Source organism: Pholcus phalangioides, unplaced genomic scaffold, assembly GCF_987345545.1.
Source record: "Pholcus phalangioides strain wild (caught in Gottingen) unplaced genomic scaffold, Ppha-v1.0 ptg000042l_1, whole genome shotgun sequence".
Lineage (NCBI taxonomy): Eukaryota > Metazoa > Arthropoda > Arachnida > Araneae > Pholcidae > Pholcus > Pholcus phalangioides.
Window position 1 is genome coordinate 12,719,303 of NW_028301628.1, and position 23,095 is coordinate 12,742,397.

At 38.0% G+C, this 23,095-nt stretch overlaps 1 protein-coding gene across 1 annotated transcript in view; it reads left to right on the forward strand.

Annotated features, from left to right (window-relative positions):
• Positions 1 to 23,095, forward strand: part of LOC149064491 (uncharacterized) — a 117,861-nt gene that overhangs the window by 84,588 nt on the left and 10,178 nt on the right. The window contains exons 10-16 of the mRNA XM_089254758.1: positions 480 to 551; positions 754 to 825; positions 1,352 to 1,423; positions 2,549 to 2,620; positions 19,680 to 19,751; positions 20,367 to 20,438; positions 21,378 to 21,794. Of these exons, the coding sequence (XP_089110884.1) occupies positions 480 to 551; positions 754 to 825; positions 1,352 to 1,423; positions 2,549 to 2,620; positions 19,680 to 19,751; positions 20,367 to 20,438; positions 21,378 to 21,794 (849 nt within the window). The remainder of the gene's footprint in view (positions 1 to 479; positions 552 to 753; positions 826 to 1,351; positions 1,424 to 2,548; positions 2,621 to 19,679; positions 19,752 to 20,366; positions 20,439 to 21,377; positions 21,795 to 23,095) is intronic.

The following is a 23,095-nucleotide window of genomic DNA, read 5'->3' on the forward strand; positions in this document are numbered from 1 at the left end:
CATAGTCCCAAGTATTTTTCGACCACCTACTAAAATCTCTTTATTTAAGTGGCTATATCTTTATTGAGACAGAGCGGCGGGACATGATCTGGTTAAGAGGAAGAGCGGTGTATATAGATAGAGCGCAAGGGGACCGGGTTCGATTTGCGGCGGAGACAAGTTGTCATCTCTTTCCGAGTTCACCCGGCCAAGAAAAAAGAAAAAATTGTCTTTCTTTTACCTATTCGGCTAATAAACATCATGTCACTCTCGCTACTACCGCCGCCAGTGGGTGGGTGGGTGGTGGGGGGGGGTTCATTTGCTGAAGTTGAGACAAATTGACTTTTTACCCGAGTTCACCTCAGCAAAATTTTGGAGGTAATCGTAAAATGTTTATTCCTTTCGATAAAATAACCGATTCATAAAAAAATGTGAATGAAAATTAATCAACTTCTTTTTAATTCCCGTACTTGGTTGATAATTTGTTTGTTTCTGCTCAGAGATCTGAAGAACTGCAATCTTCGGAATATCGCAGTTGATTTATTCGACAGCCTGGTTTCACTCAGAGTACTGTAAGTATCAAGGTGAAATGAAAATTTTATGAAAATTTAGTTCTTTATTAATATTAAATAGTTCTTTATTAAATAATATTCTTTATTTAGTTCTTAATTACTCTTACTGAACTAAATTCTGTGAAAAAGACGAAAATTATTTTCGTTATAGCGTTTACTGCAATCGAAACACAACTGATCGATTAATTTTCCATTTCTTTAGGTGGTTGGACGGCAATCAGCTAGACATCCTTCCCAATCATATTTTCCAGAATCTAGTGGAACTTCAAATATTGTACGTATTATTTTAGTTTTGTAGGTAATACGTATAAATACGGACATCGAGGTGCAAATGCGAGCCGAGCTCCCCATTGAAAAGTCTCGCCACAGAGAGCAACAAGCATATAACGAACAATTATTCAATCCTTGCACTTCACTCATAGTTAGAAAAATTGATGGCAGATGGCAGCACTACACATAACAAGCATCGCGCGGAAACAAACTTCACGTTAGGTTCAGAACACGTACATGCACATTCCGGCATGCACCAATCCGTTAGGAATTCCGTAGAGGAATGTGTACGGTTAAGTAGTAGTAGCAACAATACGCGCAATAGATTAAATTGAACATTATGAAAAGGTAGAAGAACATTATCAATATGGAAATTTTTATTTGAAATTGGGTTCTACTTCACTTTTTCAACCATCAGTTTTCTCTCCATTGAATTGTAGTCACTATCTATCGATTATAATTGATAAGTTATGATTATTTTCTAAGTAAATTCAAAATAGAGATGACTTCTCTTTATTATGTTTCATTAGATCGCTATCTCGGAACAAGCTTCAAGTGGTAAATGCGCTATCGTTCGAAGGACTTGATAACTTGCGTAGCCTGTAAGTAACTATAAATGCATTAATTATTTCTTCTTCCGAACTAAGGATCATTTGCATATTATCGAGATGTTTTAATTGAAGTTTCCTTATTCAGAAACGTCTATGGGGACAAAAGATCGCCAAACTAAGGTAAAATACGTTTCACACCATAGTAAAGTTATGTTTTGCAGAATCACCGTATATATACACACGTATAAGAGCGGAGTTTTTTTTTGCCCAAAAACCCAGGAATTTCAGCGTTTGTCAAGAATTGAGAATAAAATTATCTATACTCGTAGAAATGTATTAGAAAAGAATTGGTTCTCTCTAAAATAAAGCGGTCTACTTCCATTCATTCAAATTCACGTTGGTCTCTCATATTCTGGAACTCATAGATAGCTTATTAATAACACACTCACACACAAACAATACAACAATACAAAAGCTATGTAATTAGTTGTATTAAGAGATGATATTTTTTTGAAATATACTGAGAAATTGAATTTCCTTTACGTTATGCCGCAAATAATATTTGGAAAGAAAAGTGATTTGTTCCCTTGCATACCGGGCAAGTGCGCTAGCCAATACACCAGAGACGCACTTTTCAATTCCATATAATACGCATTTTTAGCGTGAAGTGCTGAGTGAAGACATAGCAGCCTCCCTTAACACAGCAATTTTCGCCCCAGTTGGCTTAAATTGTGTATTAAGAGATGGTATTTTTCGGCACGAAATACAGTGCATAACATCCAGAACATTCAATTTGTCAGTATATGTAATTAATTAATTATCAAAACTGAAGTAGATCGCGCCACAATTCAAACGATTTGAATTTTTTAACTTGAGCATTCTCAGGATCAAAGGAAAAATAAATGGAATTTATTTGAGTAGATTCAAACTAAAAGGGAATTTTTGATCAGACTAATCGCAGAGAGAGAATGAAAGATGGAGGGAGGGCGATAGGAGGACAGGGAGGATGTTAGTTCAGCTAATTGTTTTCTTCTCTTTTCTGTTGTGCGTGTTCTTCTTTTCAACTCTGGGACTCCAACATACACAGAACTTTGACACATGCGTGGGAGATTAAATTGAATTGTAGCTAAACTTTTCAACGATTGCCATCATTGCTAATGATTTTATTGATTACAGGTCCCTCGCGAAAAACAGAATCGTCTCACTTGAAGAAGATTCATTTGGAAACATGAGCAATCTACTGAAACTGTGAGTCTAAATATTGTTTTTCATTGTCTCCATGTCTTAACCCTTTATTTGCTCTCAAGCCCACGCATGATTTTCTTATATTTCTTAAGCAAAGGCATTTATATTTCGAGCTTGTTACGGCATTGAGGCTTCTTTGCAACTCCAAAACGTTCGATGTTTACTTGTGAACTGTACGTGAAGTTTCTAAAATTGCCAGCAGATGGTTCAAAAGTACACGTGTCTCCCCCCCCCCCCCATTTTTTTTTGATAAGTCAAATGTGGACGATTGTTAACCTTGAGATTTTGGAATGAAATATTATATGTAGAGAAGAAATATATGGATGTGCATTCCTAAAAAAATGATACAGTTACGTTTCCAAAAAATAAATGGTATTTTTATACTATTTCAAACTATGTAATCCATATGCATTTTATGTGTTGCGTGTAGGCAACATTTTCAGTTACTGTATGAGCATGACGGACAGGTAAGGCAATATTTCAATGATGAAGAAACTTCATACAATATTTTCTGCCATTTTCGCGTGTAAATATTGAGCAATATTTTATAAATTTAACAATGATGGTAATTCAGCATTCTTCTTATGCAGACTTTTAAGATACTTCGAAAGAAAAAAAATCTGTCCAAATTTCGAACCAAAAAATACTTGGTTTTTAGGGGAAAAACCAGACCAGAATCAGAGTTTTACCCCCTATCAGGAAAGCTGATTGTGTGATTACAGGAGGGCCAAGGTAGGCCTATGAAGAGGAATAGAAAATCCTGTATATTCTGTATGTCAATCGTGTGTGCATGTGAGTGTTGTGTATGAGAAAAAAATTGACCCGCAATTGCTTTTGTACTTCTACTGTTATTTAACCGTACACGCACCTCGTGAACATTAGCTCTGAGAAATTTCTAACGAATTGGCGAATGCCGGATTGTATTGAGTTGTGTTTTTATACAATCTGTGAGCAGAATAAACCGACTATAATCTTGAGATTTTTCATCATGAAGCTAATATATACTTTTACAGTTTGGAAAGCGATGAACCTATAGCAACTAGTTTCTTACGGACATGGGCATTGGCAAAGAGCACAAAAGCAGACAAAGAGCAAAAGAGCGAAAGAACATTCGATTGGGCGAAGCAAAACGTTTGGTTTTTCAAATCATGGACACTCATTTGAAATTTTTTGGTACCAGTGAAGAGACAAAACTGCTTTGCAATACTTTAAATGATATTTTGATGTACAGGTGAATGGAATATAGTACATCACAGATTTACCCGTATCTCCTGCAATCGATAGATTTATGCACCGCAAATGCATCGCTTGGCAATCGACGTGGGTGGAAAGCAACAAGCCGTGAATCAAAAAATTCCTAGGAGTAATTGCAGATAATCTTACGAATGCTAGCAAGAAAAAGGAAAACAAAAAAAAGCCGGAGGCAATCTTTGGACTTCCAACCACAACGTAAGAAGAAATTATCATTGCCTACGCAGGACAATCGATATGATTCGTATAACCACCGCCCTGAGCATCGACCAAAATAACGATGCAGATTCTGCAAAAATGAGTATATTTAACTGTTTTGCTGAAATTGTAAAAGGGTTTAGGGTTTCATGCTACATAGGAACTGTTTCGAAGCTTTCCGCATCAAACTGCCGGATTAAAGTGTTCAAAATGTTGTTTTTTTTATCTTATTCAAATTAGATTGTTTTTATTTTCACAGGTACAAAAACATATAAAATTAATTATGGAAAACATATTTACTATCCAGAGACTATGATGCCTGCACAGATGTACAGATGATCGAAAACTTACACGATAATTAAAAAAATAAAATAAAAAAATACAAAATTAACAGAAACATAAGAAAAGAAAAAAAATTATGAATGTCAAATAAAAAACGTAATGATAAAAATAAGCAAAGAAAAACCATATACTACATAAAAGGCAAAATTCTTAATGTACGTGAGAAATGTAAAATAAACAAAACATTATATGGAAAAAACTAGACTCTCAGATACAACACAAACAAGAGCAAATGATAATTAATTTTAAAATATATACATAATTAAAGTGGCAAATCTACAGCGGAAAAATATTCTTTCTCCTTCCAGGTCAAAATAAGTCTACATCAGTGGTTCTCAACTGGTGCTCCGTGGAGCCCTTGGGGCACCCCAGAGGCTCCGCGGCCGCTCGAGGAAAATAAAATAAAAAACAGTAATTTGAAAAAAATAATTATAATTACTTTAGAATAATAAAAATAAATCAGTAATTTTGCTGAATAAGTAAAAAATAGGTCTGCGGAGCTCTGCCATAGAAATTATATGCCAAAAAGGGCTCCGTGAGTCAAAAATTGTTGAGAACCGCTGGTCTACATCGTCTATTGGGGGGGAGGGGGATATGAATAATTTGAACGTTTTTCTTTAATGTCGCGTATGTGTGGGCATATTTTGTATTTCTCCAGATAATGAATTATATAATTTTGGCGCTAAATAATACAATTTTTTTACTAAAAAGTCGTTCTGAAAAGTAGGAGTACGATAAATTATAGGAGGTATTCTTTCGGATACATTATTTTACATAAGCCTTCATTACGGTTTAAAGAAGAGAATGATACGGAAAAGAGCAAAGAAATGCGCGAAGGAAGTACATTAAGATTTCTAAAAACTGTAGAAGAATGAAACCAAAGTGATTCAAAATTGTTAGAACTCTTTTCTTTTTTTTGAGTTCAAAATGAAAACAATAAAAATTAGTTTCATATAACCATCACTTCATATAATTGTAGCGTAATTTATAAGTGAATAAAACCATGCATAATGCAGGTCTTTTAAAAAATTATTGAATTATATTCAAATTATCTAATAGTGTATCTAGAAAATATATTTCTTTCAAGTTGAAAAAACTTGAATTTTTTTATTCATGTTTTACGCTTTGTTTTCTTGTTTTGCCAATTTTGCTTCATAGCCAACATTAGTTTCGTTTTTTCTACAGGGTGGATTGGTACTATTGACCGCCGCCTAATAATTACACACGTGATTCCTCGTGGAAAAAACTAATACGGAAAAATGTTTTCCATTTTAGAATCGGACGAATATTAACCCTTTATGACCGCGAAATTTTTCAAAGCACGAACTTTTGTTAGTATCTCTCCCGCACGATCGTTCGGGTTCGGGCTTAAAGGGTTAAGGGGAGTTATAACATACTGAAATTTTGTGACGTATCAGTTTTCTAACGGTCAGTTACGCGCTTGACATCCAACGGAAAAAAAATTTCCCCATGCAGTGGGTTGAATGCATGCAAATGAACTTAAATATTCAACCCCGTTATTAGCCAAGTTCAGTTATTTTCTTTCACGATTGGTGCTTTTTCCCCTTCGTATACAGTGATGCTAACCTTGTTATTACGTGTTAACTTCGCCCCACTATAATGGCAAATTTATCACCAAATTTGCAAAGTTTGAGCCAAACGAGATCTATTAGAAAAATTTCTTTCCCAAAATCAAAACTTTTTTTTTGCCAAAATGTACTGATTTTTTCCTTCACTATTAAGTGAAATTTTTCAGAGGAAAGACATGGAGGGCAAAACTAGTTTGCACAGCTTTATCTTTCTTGATTATTCTCAGGGTTGTAGCATTGCTATCAGCTTAAAAACGCCGAGTTATATGTTTGGTGCATGTTCGGTGAATTTGGCAGAATTCGAAAGCGACGTCATCAAGTTTTAATGCGTTATAACTCCATAATTATTCGTCAAATCAAAAAACTGAAAACACTTTTACATATTAGTTTTTCACAAGGAATCACGTGTGCAATTATTAGGAGGTCGATAGTATCCACGCTGTATATCGTTACTGGGTTGGTAATGTTGCTTGCAGGCAACACCTCGCGTTTTTTCAAATAATATATACAACAATACTTTTTTTTTATCATATAATGACAGCAAGAAGACACATCTTTTACTCTATAAAACTCTTCAACACTTTTTTCTTTGCATGTTTTAATGTTTGCCAATTAGAAAATTAATAGTCATCAAAATAAAATATGACTAGTCTTTGATGTTACATCCAGCTGTAACATAAAACTTTCGTTATATTTAAAGATCCATTTGTCACGCTGTAAATGCTGTATTCTCTGCAATCGATGCCCTATTTTCGTTTCCCCGAGTTTTGTATAAAACACAGTTTCAGATGAACCAAAAAGCGCGTAATGGCAAATTAATGATAATTATTCGATCTTGTTTAACGGTGTGGAAAATCAGATGCAGACGGTTACTCCTCTCCCATTCTAAACACACAACTGGCCTTTCTACACTAGTTAACTCGAATCTATTTAGCAATTCATATTAAATTGCCCTCGCGCATCTCAAAGGAAATTGCCATCAAGGTCCTGAAATGATTCGAAATAAACTTTAGAATTCTGTACGAACAAAGTTTTCCATTCGAAACTCTGACCCCACCCACATCAATGGCGAAAATTTACAATTTAAACAACTTCAATTTTTTATGGCCTTATCCCTTCAATATCGTAATTTATATACACTGCCTAGCCAAACAAAGAAGTTGTAACCTATTTTTTAGTGCACCTACTGTAAAAAGAACAGGAGGAAGTTCCGTGATATTTATGCTTCTCTTTACTAAGATCAGTAATAAAATGAAGTCTGTTGAGCACGTCTAATGACCATATTTTCCCATCAATGGATATTTTCTTCTCTGACGACGACGAAATGTTGAAAAATGACGATGACATATTTCAGAACGACGATGGTATGTTCCAATATGACGATCGCACGTTCCAAAATGACGTCATTTTCAGAATGGCAACAACATTTTCTAAGATTATGATCAGGGCTGCACAAGGCTGGGCGTGTAAAAATTTTGACTATTTTCTTTGACCTCATTCTCTCGACGCGGTCATATACTATATATATATGTTACTCCGAAAGACTGAAGTTGGCCACTTCACGAAGGACATTGGCTGAAACCCGGCGAATGTCCGAAATTCGGGATTTCTCCAGACTTTAGACGGCTCCTATATATCGATCCCTATGATTCGTTGTCATCTTCACGTTGGTGTAGTTTTTTGGTAATAATTACGACCATTTATAATTAGCCATAGCTAACCATAATTATTGTGTTTAGTTATGGCAACCCTAACGACTAAAGGAGTCTGAATATTGACATCTTAGTGATGCATATATAGGGATCGACATGTAAGGGCCGGCCAAAGCCCGATTTTCGGACATTGGCTGGGTCAATTGAGCTGGCTAATTGTAAGTGTACCTAACATTCTTGAGTGCACATCTAGTGTTGTAGCTGATTTTTCAGCTCTTCCATCTATATTTCAGAAGTGAAGTGATTGAATATTTGTACCATTTGTACGCGCGTTACTATCTGTGGCGAGACTTTTTAATGCGGAGATCGACTCGAAATTGGCAACCACCACCGTAACCCAGGTCCTCGCGATGCGAATCCGTCACTCTAACTACTCGGCCACCACATGGGCACTGATTTTAGAACGTGCCATCGTTTTCCGAGAATAAAACATCCGTTGACGGGTAGAGATGGTAATCAAACATTGCTAAAATACTCAGACTTCATTTTATCGCTGACAAAAAAAAAAAAAAAAAAAAAAAATATTACATGCATATTCATTGAACGACTTTCTCAGCATTTGGAAATTTTAGGATTTGGAGTGGATCGACTAGTCGCAACGGTTTTTGCTCTCTGAAATAGTGTTATTTCGAATCGTCAGTATAATGACGTGTGTTTTCGCCTAAGAGTTACGAGATTTTGCGTATCGACACGGATCAACGGTCTTGATATTTCAACGGACATCGGTTGTTTTCCAAGTTTCCGAAACTTTTTCCCGTGGTTTGCTTTGGTCGTACGGTCTTGCCCAGGGTAAAAACCTGGCCCTGACCATAGATGTGGCTCGTCAGGGGTAAGTTCTCGACTTTTTCAACTGTGTCATGCCACTCTGCTGTATCTATAGCAATCCCGTTGACAGGGCCCAAATTTTGGGGCTTCGAAGGCTTGCGGAAAATGCTCACGGTGACAAAGGGAGAGATCTCGAAACCTTTGCGGGAAGTTTCTTTCCCTGGATTCGAGCTCAATATGATGCAGGCAATGATGGTTTTGTTGATGACTGTGAAGTGATTAGAGAATTATTGGATGTAATTTCGGTGTATGTCGAGCATATGGTAGAGCCATCGAATGGAGATATATGTCGTAAACTAGTAATTGAAGCTGTCAGATTTTTTAACAATTTGGATGGTTTTGATTGTATATATAAACTGGCTAGTGCTTTCAAAAAAAGCTTTCGCTTTGAAACAGATGGTGAATTGCCAGTAATTAGTAAAAAATGTAAGCCTACACATAAAGCAGAATGTGTTAAGGAAGGTCAAAATGTTTTAGATGAAAATAGTGTTTCCTTTGTACCAAATTCAAATAGTGATACTAATGGTTGCCATTTGATATGTCATGCTCAAACCTCAGTATTTACTAACGGTTGTACCTCTGTGGAGGACACTAAATCTTTGGATAAACATAATATTTCTTCTGTTAATGACACCGATAAATATAGTGATGATAAGGCTTGTCATGTAGTGTGTAATGCTCATATATCAGAAGGTGTAATTAGTGATGGTAACACCTTAAATGTCACAACATTTTTTGATAAAAATAGTGTTCCGAATGGTGAAAATTCTGACAAATATTGTGGCACAAATGATTATAATTTAATGTGTGATGCTCGAACTTTAGAAGATGTTCCTAATAATAGTGCCACTCTGAATGACAAAAAAATTTTGGATGTAAATTGTGTCTCTACTACTAATGATACTGATATGTATGGTTGCTCTACTGATTGTCGCTCAGAGTGTAATGCTCAAACCAATGAAATTATTCTTAATGGTGGTATCACTTTGCACGATAGAACTGATGTTGTTAATGATTCTGTGCTTTCTAATAAATATTTGTTGAAATGTAATGCTTGTGCACATGATAAACGTGCTACTGCGCACACTAATGCTCCAAAGCACTGCGTTGCTAACGTTGGAGGTGCTGATCATGCTAAAATTCATAAAAAATTTTCTCACATTGTTTGTAACTCCCAGACTGAACGTAACGTTCTTTTGGAAGGGAAAACTTGTGTTGACAGTACACAACTGTCAGCTGACTCGGGAATTAGTGGCTATAGCAAAGCCCCAAATGAGTCTGCTACTTCAAACTGTTTCTTGAACGAGACTACGTGCGCTAATGACAGGTTAGCTACTGTGAAAAGGGGGACCACTCTTTCATGGACGTTCTCAATGTATCTAATGACCTTAATGCTTCTGATTCCCTGAGCAGTGATTGTGGTTTGGACTGTTTAACCTATGGTATTAGAATTTCTAATGTTTATGCTCCTTTGAGTACTTCTGATCCCATGAATGCTACAGAGAACGATGATGACATGGTGGCACTCCAAAAAATTCTGATGCTAATGTCAATAATATCATAAGTGATGTTGAGTATAAACCTGACTCCTTATCGGAGATGCAAAATAGTGTGTTAAAAAATAAAACGAGTATAACTAGAAAAAAATAAGAAATCTAGGAAGAAATCGAAAAATAATTAATGTGATAAAAATCTAGATAATGAATCTGTTATTGATTTTATGAACAGTGAAGATGCAAACGCTGACCTTGTTGGTGATAATGCGACATTCAAATCAATGAAAAGAAAAAAGGGAAGAATAAAAAGAAAAAGATCCCTGCTCATGATTCTGCGGTCCCTGGTACTAGTGGACTTTCAACAGCTGAGCTAAAAGCAGCAGAGAGGAAAGGACAGATGGAACTTATAAATTCTAAAAAAGATGACAATAAGAATAAACTGACAAGCTCAACCCAGCTCTCTCGGGTTAAGTCTTCCAAAAAACAGGTTGTGTCTGCGACCCATCAGCTTGACAAAGATAGAACACAGCTTGCTACCAAGGCTGCACTCATTAACAAACCTGGTCCTCAAAGACCCCCTTACGGATACTGGTGCCCCTGCGGATGTAGCTAAAGAGGATGGGGAACTTTCTGACGAATCAGAGGATGACAGTGACCACAACAATGATTACTTCACGCAAGTGAACCACAGAAGAATGAAATCGGGCATTCCCCAAATAGTTATCACCAAATGGGGTGAAAACTGGATTAATGACTTCAAAAGAATTAGCGGGTTGTGCGAATTCCCTCCGGTAGCCAAACCAACATCGAGAAATATATTATTAAATGTCTTTTCTGAAAAAGATCATAGAACGGCTACTAAGTATTTAAATGAAAAGAATCTGGAATACCACACATACCAACTAGACACTGAGAGATCTCTAAAATTCGTCATCAGAGGACTTCCGGCGAACACCAGCTTTGAGGACATTAAATCAGACTTTATCAAAAAGGGTTTTGAGATCAAAAAAATCTCCAATATGAGAAATTATTCCACTGGACGTATTCTACCACTGTTCTTGATAGAAGTACCTATGAGCAGCAAAGAAATTGTCAACTTAGTTGATATTCAAGACGTACCGATCGAAATAGACCATTACAGAGGTAATAAATTCCCTCTACAATGTAGAAATTGTTTATTATTCGGACATTCATCATACTACTGTGTTAATTCACCAAACTGTGCTTTTTGTGCCCTTGGACACAGCACCAGAGATTGCCCCTCAAAAGGGAATCAATCTAAAATGAAATGTATTTTGTGTGGTGGTCCGCACACTGGAACTTTCACAGGCTGTCCACAAAGACCTTCCAGTAGAAGTGACGGGGCAAGAACTTTTCTTCCCAAGCTACCTCCCAGCTTAATGAACTTTCCCTCTTTGGAAAAAAGTTCTAACAAGTCTGAAACAAGTCAACTCCTTCACATCTTCAGTCCTTCGTCCACAAGTGGGCTACCGTCAAGACCTCGAATTAATCCTTGGAACATAGGGGCTAACAACATTGACAAGCAGCCGACTCAAGACCAAGAACCCCCTGTGGAAATAACGAGGAAAGGATTACATATTTTGGGGCAAGGCAAGCCACAGCTTTCCATGGAAGAATTATCAGCGGAGCTGCACAACAAATTTTTAGAGGCAGAGCGTGAAAAACTTATTAAATTCAAAGCCAGCGAAACAGGAATGAGATATAAAGAAGTCTTAGAAGATTTCATGACCCATCATGCTGTACAGGGCAAACTTGAACTGGAGTTGGAAGTGACGAATCAGGATAAGGGTGTGTCTTCAACAAACTTCTCCCTTCTACGGCCTTCACTTTTCCGGAACTATAATGACAACAAATGTGATCAAACCTACATCATAGTCGAAAGTATAGAAGAGAATATAGACAGAGACTTACCAAATAATGACAACTCACAAAAAAAAGTTTTAGTCCATCCAACAGCAGCAACTCATTCCCCTGCTCAAAATATTGAACAATTCTTGAACCTCTTAGAACCGTTCTTGAGGGAACTGGGTCTATCCAGGGACAAAATTGAATTCATACTGCAATTTTTGATAACTATAATCTCACACTTCAACAATTAGCACGCCAAGACTTGCCAGCAGCAAACCGCTGCGTATTTTGGCATGGAATGCCACAAGTCTGAGAAATGACCTTAGAGAGTTTGGGCAGGCACTCTACGACATGGAAATTGATGTAGCCCTCGTATGCGAAACATGGTTGAAGCCTTCACACACCACTAACATATTTAACTACACCTGTCTCAGAAAAGATAGACTAAACGAAAGAGGAGGGGGAATAGCAGTCTTCATCAAAAATGATATACCATTTAAAGAACTTGATACACCAGACTCCGACTCCATGGAAAATCTGGCAGTTACCATCTTTATTAACAGGCATCCAATATCTCTATGTGCAATATACAAGCCACCTAGAAACAGACTTGACCTGAATCTACTTAACTTTCTGATCAACACCAACAATCCAATTCTACTGGCTGGGGACTGGAATTGCAAAAGTCCTGCCTTCTGCAGTAACAGATCAAATTCCTGTGGTAGAATTCTGGAAAGATGGTGTAGAAACAAATGCCTACAAATACACTCCAGTTCCACACCAACCCACTACCCTGGAGGGCGGGGTACACCGGATGTACTTGACTATGGTCTTTCTAAAAACTTTCGGAATAATGTTGACTTAGAATCGTTCATTGTCCTCAACTCAACACATAATCCAATCATATTCACGATTGATCTAACAAGGCCTCAAGATGTTCCTTTCTGCCTTGCCACTGACTGGAATATTCAGGGATCTGCTAGATGTTGACGAAGTTCTCGAGCTTCAGCATGCAAACAAGGAGGAAGTTGAAGCAGCAACGGTCATCTTTTCGGACAGTATTAAAGCCGCATTACACAATTCAACTAGAAAAATCAAATATCCGGGAAACAAATTTGGAATCTCTCTTGAGCTAAAGGAAAAAATTAGACTCAAAAATAAAATAAGAAAATCCTGGCAAAGATTTCGTCGCCTTTTGGATAAAGTTGCACTCAATCGACTGGAAAAGGAAATCAGGAAAGAAATCAAAGGATTCGTCAACGAGCGCTTTTCGAACTTCGTTGAAGAGGCCACTGCGAGTGAAGGTTCCCTTTGGAAAGTTTGGAAGATCTGCAAAAAGAAAAGCAAGAAAATTATCAAAATTCAAAACGAACGAGGCGAATTGGTTTTCACTGATGCTGAGATAGCGGAAGTGCTTGCCGAAACTTATGAGGGTCAATTCAAACCTAACGCGAATCAACCGATTGGCACTCAGCGGGAACACTTGCATAAAATTGAGGAATTTCTCAACAGACCACGTCATCAGAGTCTTAGTGGGTTTCAAGATTCAGAGCTAACAACTATAGAGTAGGTTAGAGAACTTATTAACAAGCTCTCGATCAAGAAAGCCTCTAGACTGGATGAAATCTCCAATCTTGCTCTCAAAAATCTGCCCCTATCTGCCCTTATGATTCTCACCAACATTTTTAATAGCTTGTTAAAAACTTGTCACTTCCCGAAGATATGGAAGCTTTCAGTAATCAAACCTATCCACAAATCTGGCTCTAACCCTCTCATAGCCAAAAATTTCCGACCGATCAGCCTTCTGAGCAATATATCTAAGCTGTTTGAACGTATTCTTCTTATACGATTCAATAACTATCTGGAATCTTCTAATTTTCTTCGTCCTGAGCAGCATGGATTCAGAAGAAACCACTCCTGTGTCACACAGCTGCATCGAGTCGTAGAATTCGCAATACAAGCCTTCGACCACAAGGAATTCACCTGCGCAATGTGCTTTCACATTAGCAAGGCGTTCGACAAAACGAATCACGTAACTCTGTTGGCCAAGCTTGTTGAATACGGTTTTCCTGACCACTACGTGTTGTTCTTCAACAGCTATCTTAAAGACAGGCATTTTCTGGTAAAAAATGGAAATGCTTGTTCGTCCAATAAGAGCCTCGGTTCCCCAAGGATCAGTTCTTGGGCCTCAGCTCTTCTCCATCTACATCAATGACTTCCCTGCCCCTCAAATGGGCATACTGGGACTCTTTGCGGATGATGCAATTATTATCACCAACAACAGAAAATCTGATAAATGCAGAGAAAATCTTCAGGAGACTCTGGAGGAGGTTGAAGACCGGTGTGAGGATAATGCTGTCGAGCTTAATCATGCCAAGTGTCAGTTCATCTGGATAACAAGAAGAACCAAATTCACTAGAGCACCAATCTACCTGGGCAGAGAAGCCATAAGACCTGTGAAGGAAGTGAAATATTTGGGATGTATTCTAAACCAATCATTATCCTTCGTTCCTCAAATAAATGACGTAAGAACTAAGGCTACCCAAACCATGGGAATGATGTCACGCATTACATTTCCAAGTGCAAGACTAACTCTTAAAAACAAAGTCATATTGTTTAAATCAATCATTAGACCTATCATGACCTACGCCGCCCCAGTATGGGCTCATGTTTCAAAAACCAACATGCAGCGTCTCCAAAGTCAACAGAATAAAATACTGAGAACTCTTGTGCGTGCACCAAAGTACATCAGAGGGGCTGACATTAGAAAAGACCTGAAGATTGCAACCATCCTCAGCTACATCCAACAAATCTCAGAGGATCACTTCGAAAGGATGAGGAACTCAGAATACGAGCATCTGAGAGAGCTGGTCGATTACAACCCACGTGAAAGACTAAAATTTCTTAGGCCTGCTCAAAACGTGCTGCACGTGCCATGGTCGGTGCGTTAGGGTCTGAACTACTGAGCTGTATAATCTTTGTCTATCTATCATAATATTTTTGTACTTTTAATTTGCTATCGAAATAATCGATCAACTCTATTGCATAGAGTGGCATCGTGGTTTGATGTACATGACTGATCTTGCACTGCACCAATTTGTATAATTTCGGCTAACACACTTGTTTTTCTATGACTTCTTTTGTATGTTAGATTTATTTTTTATTATTATTTTCTCATTAGTGCATTATGTAGCATTTTGGTGAATTGTACATAAGTGATTTCATTTTTGTGTCCATTATAATACTTGTATTTATCACATAATATATATGTATGTGTATGTATATGTATGTATATGTGTATATATATATATATATACTTATACACTCATTGCCATAAAAATTTGCGCACCAAGAAATAATTGTGGGATCGAAACGAAAGTTGGCCTGAAGGTACATGTCGGACAGATATGCAAATGATTAGAAATGCAGCGTGATTGCGCATTGCGTAATGCCACTAGAGGGCGTTGAACTTCGTTCTCCTTGGAGTATAAAACAGGTAAGCAGAGCTTGCTGGAGTGTATTTAATCGTTTGCAAAGGAAATGCTGAGGTAGACATGCCGTTACGCCGCCGTCGAAGACCATATGAGCAGTTGTCAGAGTTCGATAGGGGAAGAATCATCGGGATGATGGAAGCTGGGTGGTCAGCTCGGCGAGTAGCTCGTCAACTAGGCCGTTCTGATTTTAATGTGAGGATGTGTTGGGACCAGTGGACAGAAGAGACGTCATTTAAACGGCGACCAGGTTCAGGACGCCCTCGACAGACCAGTCGTCGAGAAGACCGTCACATCATCCGAAACGCACGCGTAGAGCCAACTGCCTCATTGGCCGCTATCCAGACACAGGCAGCAGCATCACTACGGGCCCCTGTGTCTTCCCGAACCATCGCAAGGCGCCTGGCTGAAGGACATCTGGTATCGCGGCGCCCATTACGTGTGCTGCCAATGACACCCACCCACCAACGCCTCCGTTTTAAGTGGTGTCGAGCACGACGGAATTGGACTGCAACGGATTGGAACCAGGTCGTCTTCAGCGACGAATCGAGATTCAACTTGAGCAGTGATGACAATCGTGTTCGTGTGTGGAGGCCCCGTGGTGAACGCTTCAATCCTGCCTTCGCTTTACAGCGACACACCGCTCCCACAGCTGGTGTCATGGTATGGGGTGCCATTGTTTACGATACACGGTCACCCCTAATATTGATCCATGGCACAATGACAGCCCAGTTGTACGTCCATAACATCCTTCAGCCACATGTGTTGCCACTCATGGCAGGGCTCCCAGTAGCCATTTTTCAACAAGACAATGCTAGGCCACACACAGCAAGGATGTCACAAGACTGCCTCCGCCACATTACCACCCTTCCCTGGCCTGCTCTATCCCCAGATTTGTCACTAATCGATCATTTGGGACGGCAAGTTGGACACCCTACGAGGATGGTCGAACTAGAGGCGCATTTACAGCAACTGTGGAACGAGATGTCTCAGGACATCATACGGAACTTGCATGCCTCAATGCCCGCTCGTATCGCATCGTGCATTCGCGCTAGAGGGGGTCCAACAGAGTACTAAAACTTATGTTCATCTATACTTTTTTCTGCAATAAATGATCCTTTTTCTTGGATTTTCTAATCACTTACTTATATCAACGTAGTGCTTACATGTGTAAAATTTCGTTTCATTTTGACGACTTCTTCTGGGTGCGCAAATTTTTATGGCAATGAGTGTATATATTTTTTTTTTACTACTATTGATTTTACTGATCAACTGCTCTATTGCATAGAGTAACATTTTGATGAAGTTTGGCTGTTTTTTGTGCACTTTACTATTCTGATGGTAGCATTTATCGGACTATGTTTTTTTTTTCTATTAACTTACAAGCACTTCACATCTACACAAACACGCACAAACTTGTCTATAACCTCCTTCATAGTTAGCAAGAGCAGTCTGTAAGTCGCCAGGCAGCCCCTTTGGGCTGGGCAGCGACGAGAAAAATTAAATTCTGTCTGTGTGTATTTTATCGCTGACCTTAGTCCGGAATAACAGAAACGACCTAAGATCATAACACTGCCTTCTGATGTAATAAAATAGGTTACGACGTTTTTCTTTGGCCAGGCAGTGTAGTATAATAATGTTTTCCCGAAAATATTTTCTCGTTATCGATGCGGGATCATTATTATCTTACCGATCTGAATCCATCAAGATTTCATAATGATTCGATTTGATTCAAAGATCAAATCGATTTTGATCGAAAGATCTTCGATTTGATCGCTTTCTCTTACGAGAGAGACACACAGTGCCGCAGATAAAGACCACCCTTCAATCTGGAAAATTTCAATATCTTCTCGTAAAACTCGTAATTTTTCCAAGTGCAGTTAAATCCCGTTATAACAAACTCCAAGAGATCGAAGAAATCAATTCGTTATAACAAAATTGCGTTATGAAGGAATTTCCAATTTTTAACACGCGCAAAAAAAAAAAAAAAAAAAAAAATCGTTGTAGCAGAATTTGATTCTAAGGGGAAAAAATACTTATTTACGTTCTAGATAATAGAAAGAATGAAGTTGAATTTTGAAAATAACACAAAGCAACTCGAATCAATTAAGCATTAAAGTTTTTTGCATACATTTTACTTAATTCACATTTTAAAGGCAAATAATCCGTAATCTTTTTCTGTTTTTTTGCACAAGTATTGCGGAAGCCGAAGAAACGACAAATTCCTCTAAAGTATACGCATGCTCAAACAAATGGTCTGAAAGTGCTCTTTTGATCTGATAAATATCGTTTTCGTTCCAAACTAGCTAAGGCTTCAGATGCTGTAGGTATCAAAACATAATGTAGTGAAAGCTCTACTTCGTCACTGCTGTCCGCACGTGATTGTTCATTGTTTCATATGAACGATATCGTTGTCCGTTAAGGTTAACGGTTCCATCATCGTCAGAGGAAAGAATTGTTCAGCGTCCATTCGGAACAAACGTTTCTTTTGCGATGTGTTCTCACAAAGGCTGCAAATTGGTGGATGCAGTTTAACCAGCTTTATTCAGTGTTTCACAGAATTCTTCTGCGATTAAATGTGCTTTCTTCAACCAAATTACAAATGAATTTTTGAGCGATATCCTTCAAGGCTTACTTCCATAGCTTACTTGACACCAGGCCGCACTATGATTTCTTTATTATCAAGCTGGTTAATATTCAGCAGTTGCGTACGGAACTTTCCTTTCACTGCCTTAATAATGCATCGGTCAAATGGTTGTAAGACGTGCAGTTTGTTGGCATGTATTTGATGGACTGGTAACTGCCATATTTCGGGAACGGATGTCCTGAAACCAGGTAAAGACAGCTGCATCCACATCTTGTAAATTCGAAAGTTAGATCTCTTTCCGACTGTATAATTTTTAGAATAGCGAAATACACACACAGCAGAGTCGTGATAATCCGAGATAAACGAAACAAAGAATACTTCAGATTACTGAAAATTTATTTTATCTGGAAAATAATAGAAAACAACTTTCGGGGAAGGGAGGTGAGGGCAGGGGTGGGCCTCCCTATATTTTTTGTGTGTGGTAAATATACCGTATACAGTGTGAAAGTAAAAATTATGAAAATACCAAGTCCATCTCTGGACCGGCTGGTTGGGAAGAAAGGGAGCTCTCACATGTGATAAAACTGTTTCTCAATGATTATATAACTTTTTTTTCTTTGGACCTATTCGTACTTACTCTTATTTTCTTGGTTCAATGGCTTAATTCACTGAATTAGGGCTTCCATGACCAATGTTCTCTTTGTAAATAGCGCTGACAGGGGCCTCAGCGGGACCCCAGCCTAGGGATCTAGACCCCCTTCATCGTCTGGCAATAACAAAAACCCTCTGGCAAAACTCCCTTCTGGTCTTCGTAGGAAAAACGAAACAAAACGCGTTCTAGGCGAAAAACAGGAAAAGTAAGGTTCTGAAAAGGAATTTTGACAAATTGCAGGACCTCGAATTATACGGAACCTCGAACTTTCGAGACTGTACTGTACGTATAAAATATGTTTAAAGAAAAGGCTAGCACATTATTAGAATTTACAAATGGGAATTCCCAATTTTCAGTAACTGCAGTAAGTTCTCAATAGGATACTTAGAATTGCATCCAAGACAAATTTAGCAAAGTCTGGGACATTCAATGAAACTTTTTAACACATTCACTTCCGATATCGCGCGATATGGCCATTAACTATCAACACAACCTAACATGACCGGCAGCGAATGTGTTAAGGAATATAATTTTGAATAAGGTTGTATCGATCCGTTTCAGTGAAATCTCATAAAAGAGATGGCGTTTCATAGATATGTGACTTGTCGAATATGTGACTTTTTCGCTATTTTAAACGTAATGATGTATCAGTATAATAAAATACTTATAGTAATAGATGTTTTTAAAATTTGCTATTAATAGTATGCCAATCATATCCCCTCTTTTTAAGTTGTGTATGCATTTCAAAAAATGACTACAATGCATAGAGAAAAGCTGTACGTGTTGTAAATTTTTCACAATCGTATTTGAGTACACGTACTATCATGAAAACAAAAGAACATTGGAAAAAATGTACAGATTGTCAGACAATAGTACCGTCTTTTTGGCAGAATTATTGGCAATATATAATGTGGCAAAACATATCCTTGTAAGTAAAAATCATATTTGAATTCAGCACCTCAAATTTAGTCTAAAAACACTTATTTCACTCATGTTATAAACAAAAGTTTAAAAATTGTTTACCAGTGTAATTTTTTTTATCATTCACAGCGATCTTCACAGTAACGACATAGTGACGATTGATCGGCGAGCTTTCTCCTGTATGCCGAAACTGGAGTCTTTGTAAGTGATGTCGATGTCGATATCAGACTGAGAAGAAGCCTATATTATTTTAATCATTATTCTACGCCCCCCCCCCCCGCACATTTACCGGATGTGATCTCTATTTTGGGCTCTACCGAATCCCAGACGGGAATTACAACATTTCATTTAACAGATGGCAGCGCTACATGTTAGCCATGCATGTGAATTGCGCCATTGTGATTAAAGAATTTCTAGTCATAAAAATTAGCATTAAAAAAATAGGACTTTTATATGGAAAAATATAAAATAAATTTATAAATAAGTTTTTATATGGACACCATGTTCTAGAAAACTTGAATAAAAAAAGTTGTTGCCATAGTCTTTGAAACCAAAAAAAAAAAAAAAAACAATTTCAAATATCCAAAAGCTCGTTCTCTCTCATTTTTTTACAACATTCTCAGTTATACACCATGCATCCTAAACGCAATTTGCATGCATCCCGCTAAATTTCTCACTTGTTCCGTATATCACCTCTCATCAAAAAAAAAAGTTTTTATCATTTTCTTGGCAGATTTGAAACATTTTTCGCTCTACTTTTATGCATGATGTGATTTGATTGTGATATATCGCTAATTAAGTCATTATTAATTACAGAAATCTTAAAAATAGTCCATATAGAGTATTGGAACCTGGTACATTCGATGACTTGAAACTCCTCAAGCACATGTAAGTAGTGATGCATTTAATTTGAAGTTTCCTTACAGCATACATGCTTAACCCATCTCTCGTGAGCCAAATTTTGACCACGGAGTCATCTGATATGGTCCGCAAAAAATAGCTAAACCACTCAAGTGGCCCACGAAAGATTATAAAGTCACTTGAGTGGCACCGTGGTACACTCAATGTAACTTGCGGCACATTTCAAGATAATTCAAGTGTCCCACGACGCATTTTCTGATCACTTGAGTGACTCGTGGCGCATTTCCAGATAATTCAATTGGCCCGCGACACGCTTCCAAACCAATTCAGTGGCCAGCACTTCCCGAAACGTTGAGCACTTACAGCGATGGAATAATTATTTTCGGATAACCCTAATTAATATACAGTACTATAAAAAATTGCTGTGAAAACCCATACCTCAAGATACTGTTTAAAATAATTTCTCCTACTTGTTATATGAGATATTAATTCAGAAAATCTTATGTCATCTTAAGTCTTGAGTCATTTAATAAAATAATGCAATTGTTTCTTTTATGATACCCCTCTGTGCACACACCAGACCAGAATATGGTCCCCGCTCTGTCCCCCATGGGAGACTAGGGGAGGTAGATAGATCATGCTGGAAAAACTTTTAAGCATCGTCCGGTCAGGAATTGCCGCAGGCAACTACAGCACGATTCAAGAAACTAAATTGAGCGGGGAAATCTTAAAGAAAATTTTAAAAAAAACAGAAATGCGAAATTCAAAGGCGTGGTACATAAAATTGATAAGAAGGTGCTCACTTTAAACAATAACGCAGTGGAAATCTAAAGAACATCACTGTTCATTGTAGAGTTGAAACAACATTGCAATGGAAATCTTATAAACTTTACTATTCGTATCAAATATTCAATATAGAATGAATAGGAAAAACATTTAGCAATGTAGAATTTGTCTTATTTGCAGCTACTTCGACGACTTTCATCTCTGTTCGCTGGCGTTGCACGTGAGAGTTTGCGAGCCTCGCGGCGATGGTATAAGTAGCATCGCCCACCTGCTGGACAGCGTCGTGTTGCGCGTCAGCGTTTGGCTGGTGGCCTGCGTCGCGAGCATCGGGAACTTGGCAGTCCTCATAGGGAGGCTCGTCTTCTTCAGCGAACCCAACGAGGTCCATTCCTTTTATATCAAGAACCTGTCACTGGCGGATCTTCTGATGTCCGTCTACTTGTTCATCATCGCCGGATACGACGTTGTTTACAGGGGGCAGTACATTCGTCACGAGGCACAATGGAGACATTCGTGGCAGTGCAACTTTTGCGGATTTCTCTCTACCCTGAGCTCTGAATCCTCTGTCTTCATACTCACCATAATCACTCTTGACAGGTAAATAAGCAATCATTATCTTGTAGTTTGCTGATGCAATACCGGCTTTTTGTCATCCTCATACTTTATCAAGATTCAATCTACTAATTATACGCAATATTGGCATCAAAGTCTAGAAATTCTCTCATTATATTATTATGAGATGGCATTTATATTATTTCATTTTTTTTCTTTTTCGAGTACTGAAAATATGCGTTTAGAATTTATTTTAAAAATCGTTTGTATAATATACTGTCACAAATCTTTTGCTGCACACATTCAAAGATTGGCAATTTGGAAGTGTCCTTCACAATCATGTAGGTATCGACTCTCGAAACTGGAAATGCTTGAACGCAGGCTCAATCCCAACAGGAAGAGCAGTGGTGGCCAACTGAATTTTTTTTTAGCTGCATGGTGCAAATGTGAGCCGATCTTTCATTTAAAGATCACTTCGTAGATCTGCTCAATACTTAAATAATACAAATATGAAAATTCAGGTTTCTTGCCTTCCAATATTGAAACCAGATTATCTGGCAGTTCTCAAACAGCGTTAGCGAAAGAGTGATGGTCTGCTGAAGTTGGTTTTCTGCGATTTTCCAACTTCGAGGCACTTCTACGCGAGCCGGTCTCCCATTTGAGAAAGTCTCCCCGCCGGGAGCAAGCAGACCTTCAACACGTTACTTACATAAGTTGAAAAAGTGGGACATTTGCCATTTCACTCGAAAATGTGATAGGCAGATGGCGGCACCAGTATAACACGAAACAAACTTTGACACCATAAATACGTTAATGCCATACACGCAACACTTTCCTGCATTTAACCAATTCGTTAGAAATTCTCAAGAGGAATGTTTACGAGGTGCAATGTTTACGGTAAAGTAGTAGTATACAGTATCTTTTTCTGAACACGAAGCACGTATACCTCTGACATCACAAATATGGTTGGGAGATCACACATACCCCCCTAACTTTTTTGGCATGAACCAATTCCTTAGAAATTTTTCAGAGGTGAATGCACTAGTTTAGTAGTAATAACTGTCTCATTGGGAATCATGCGCTACTCGCACACAAACTTTTAGCAAACCCAATTCCTGTAGCAATTCATGCCATTTAAAATCGAAGCGGGAAATGCCCACTTTTTCCGCAGAAACGACGTTATCAACTAACTAAAAGGACTCTCTATGCTGCACTCTATGCCAGGGCTATTTTATTACCGGACCGGAGTCGGTAAAAGCTGACGTCATGTATGACGTCATTGCTCAAACAGAATCTAGTGCTCCCTCCTTTGCCACCTTGCTAATTACGGTTGTTAGCAATCGCTA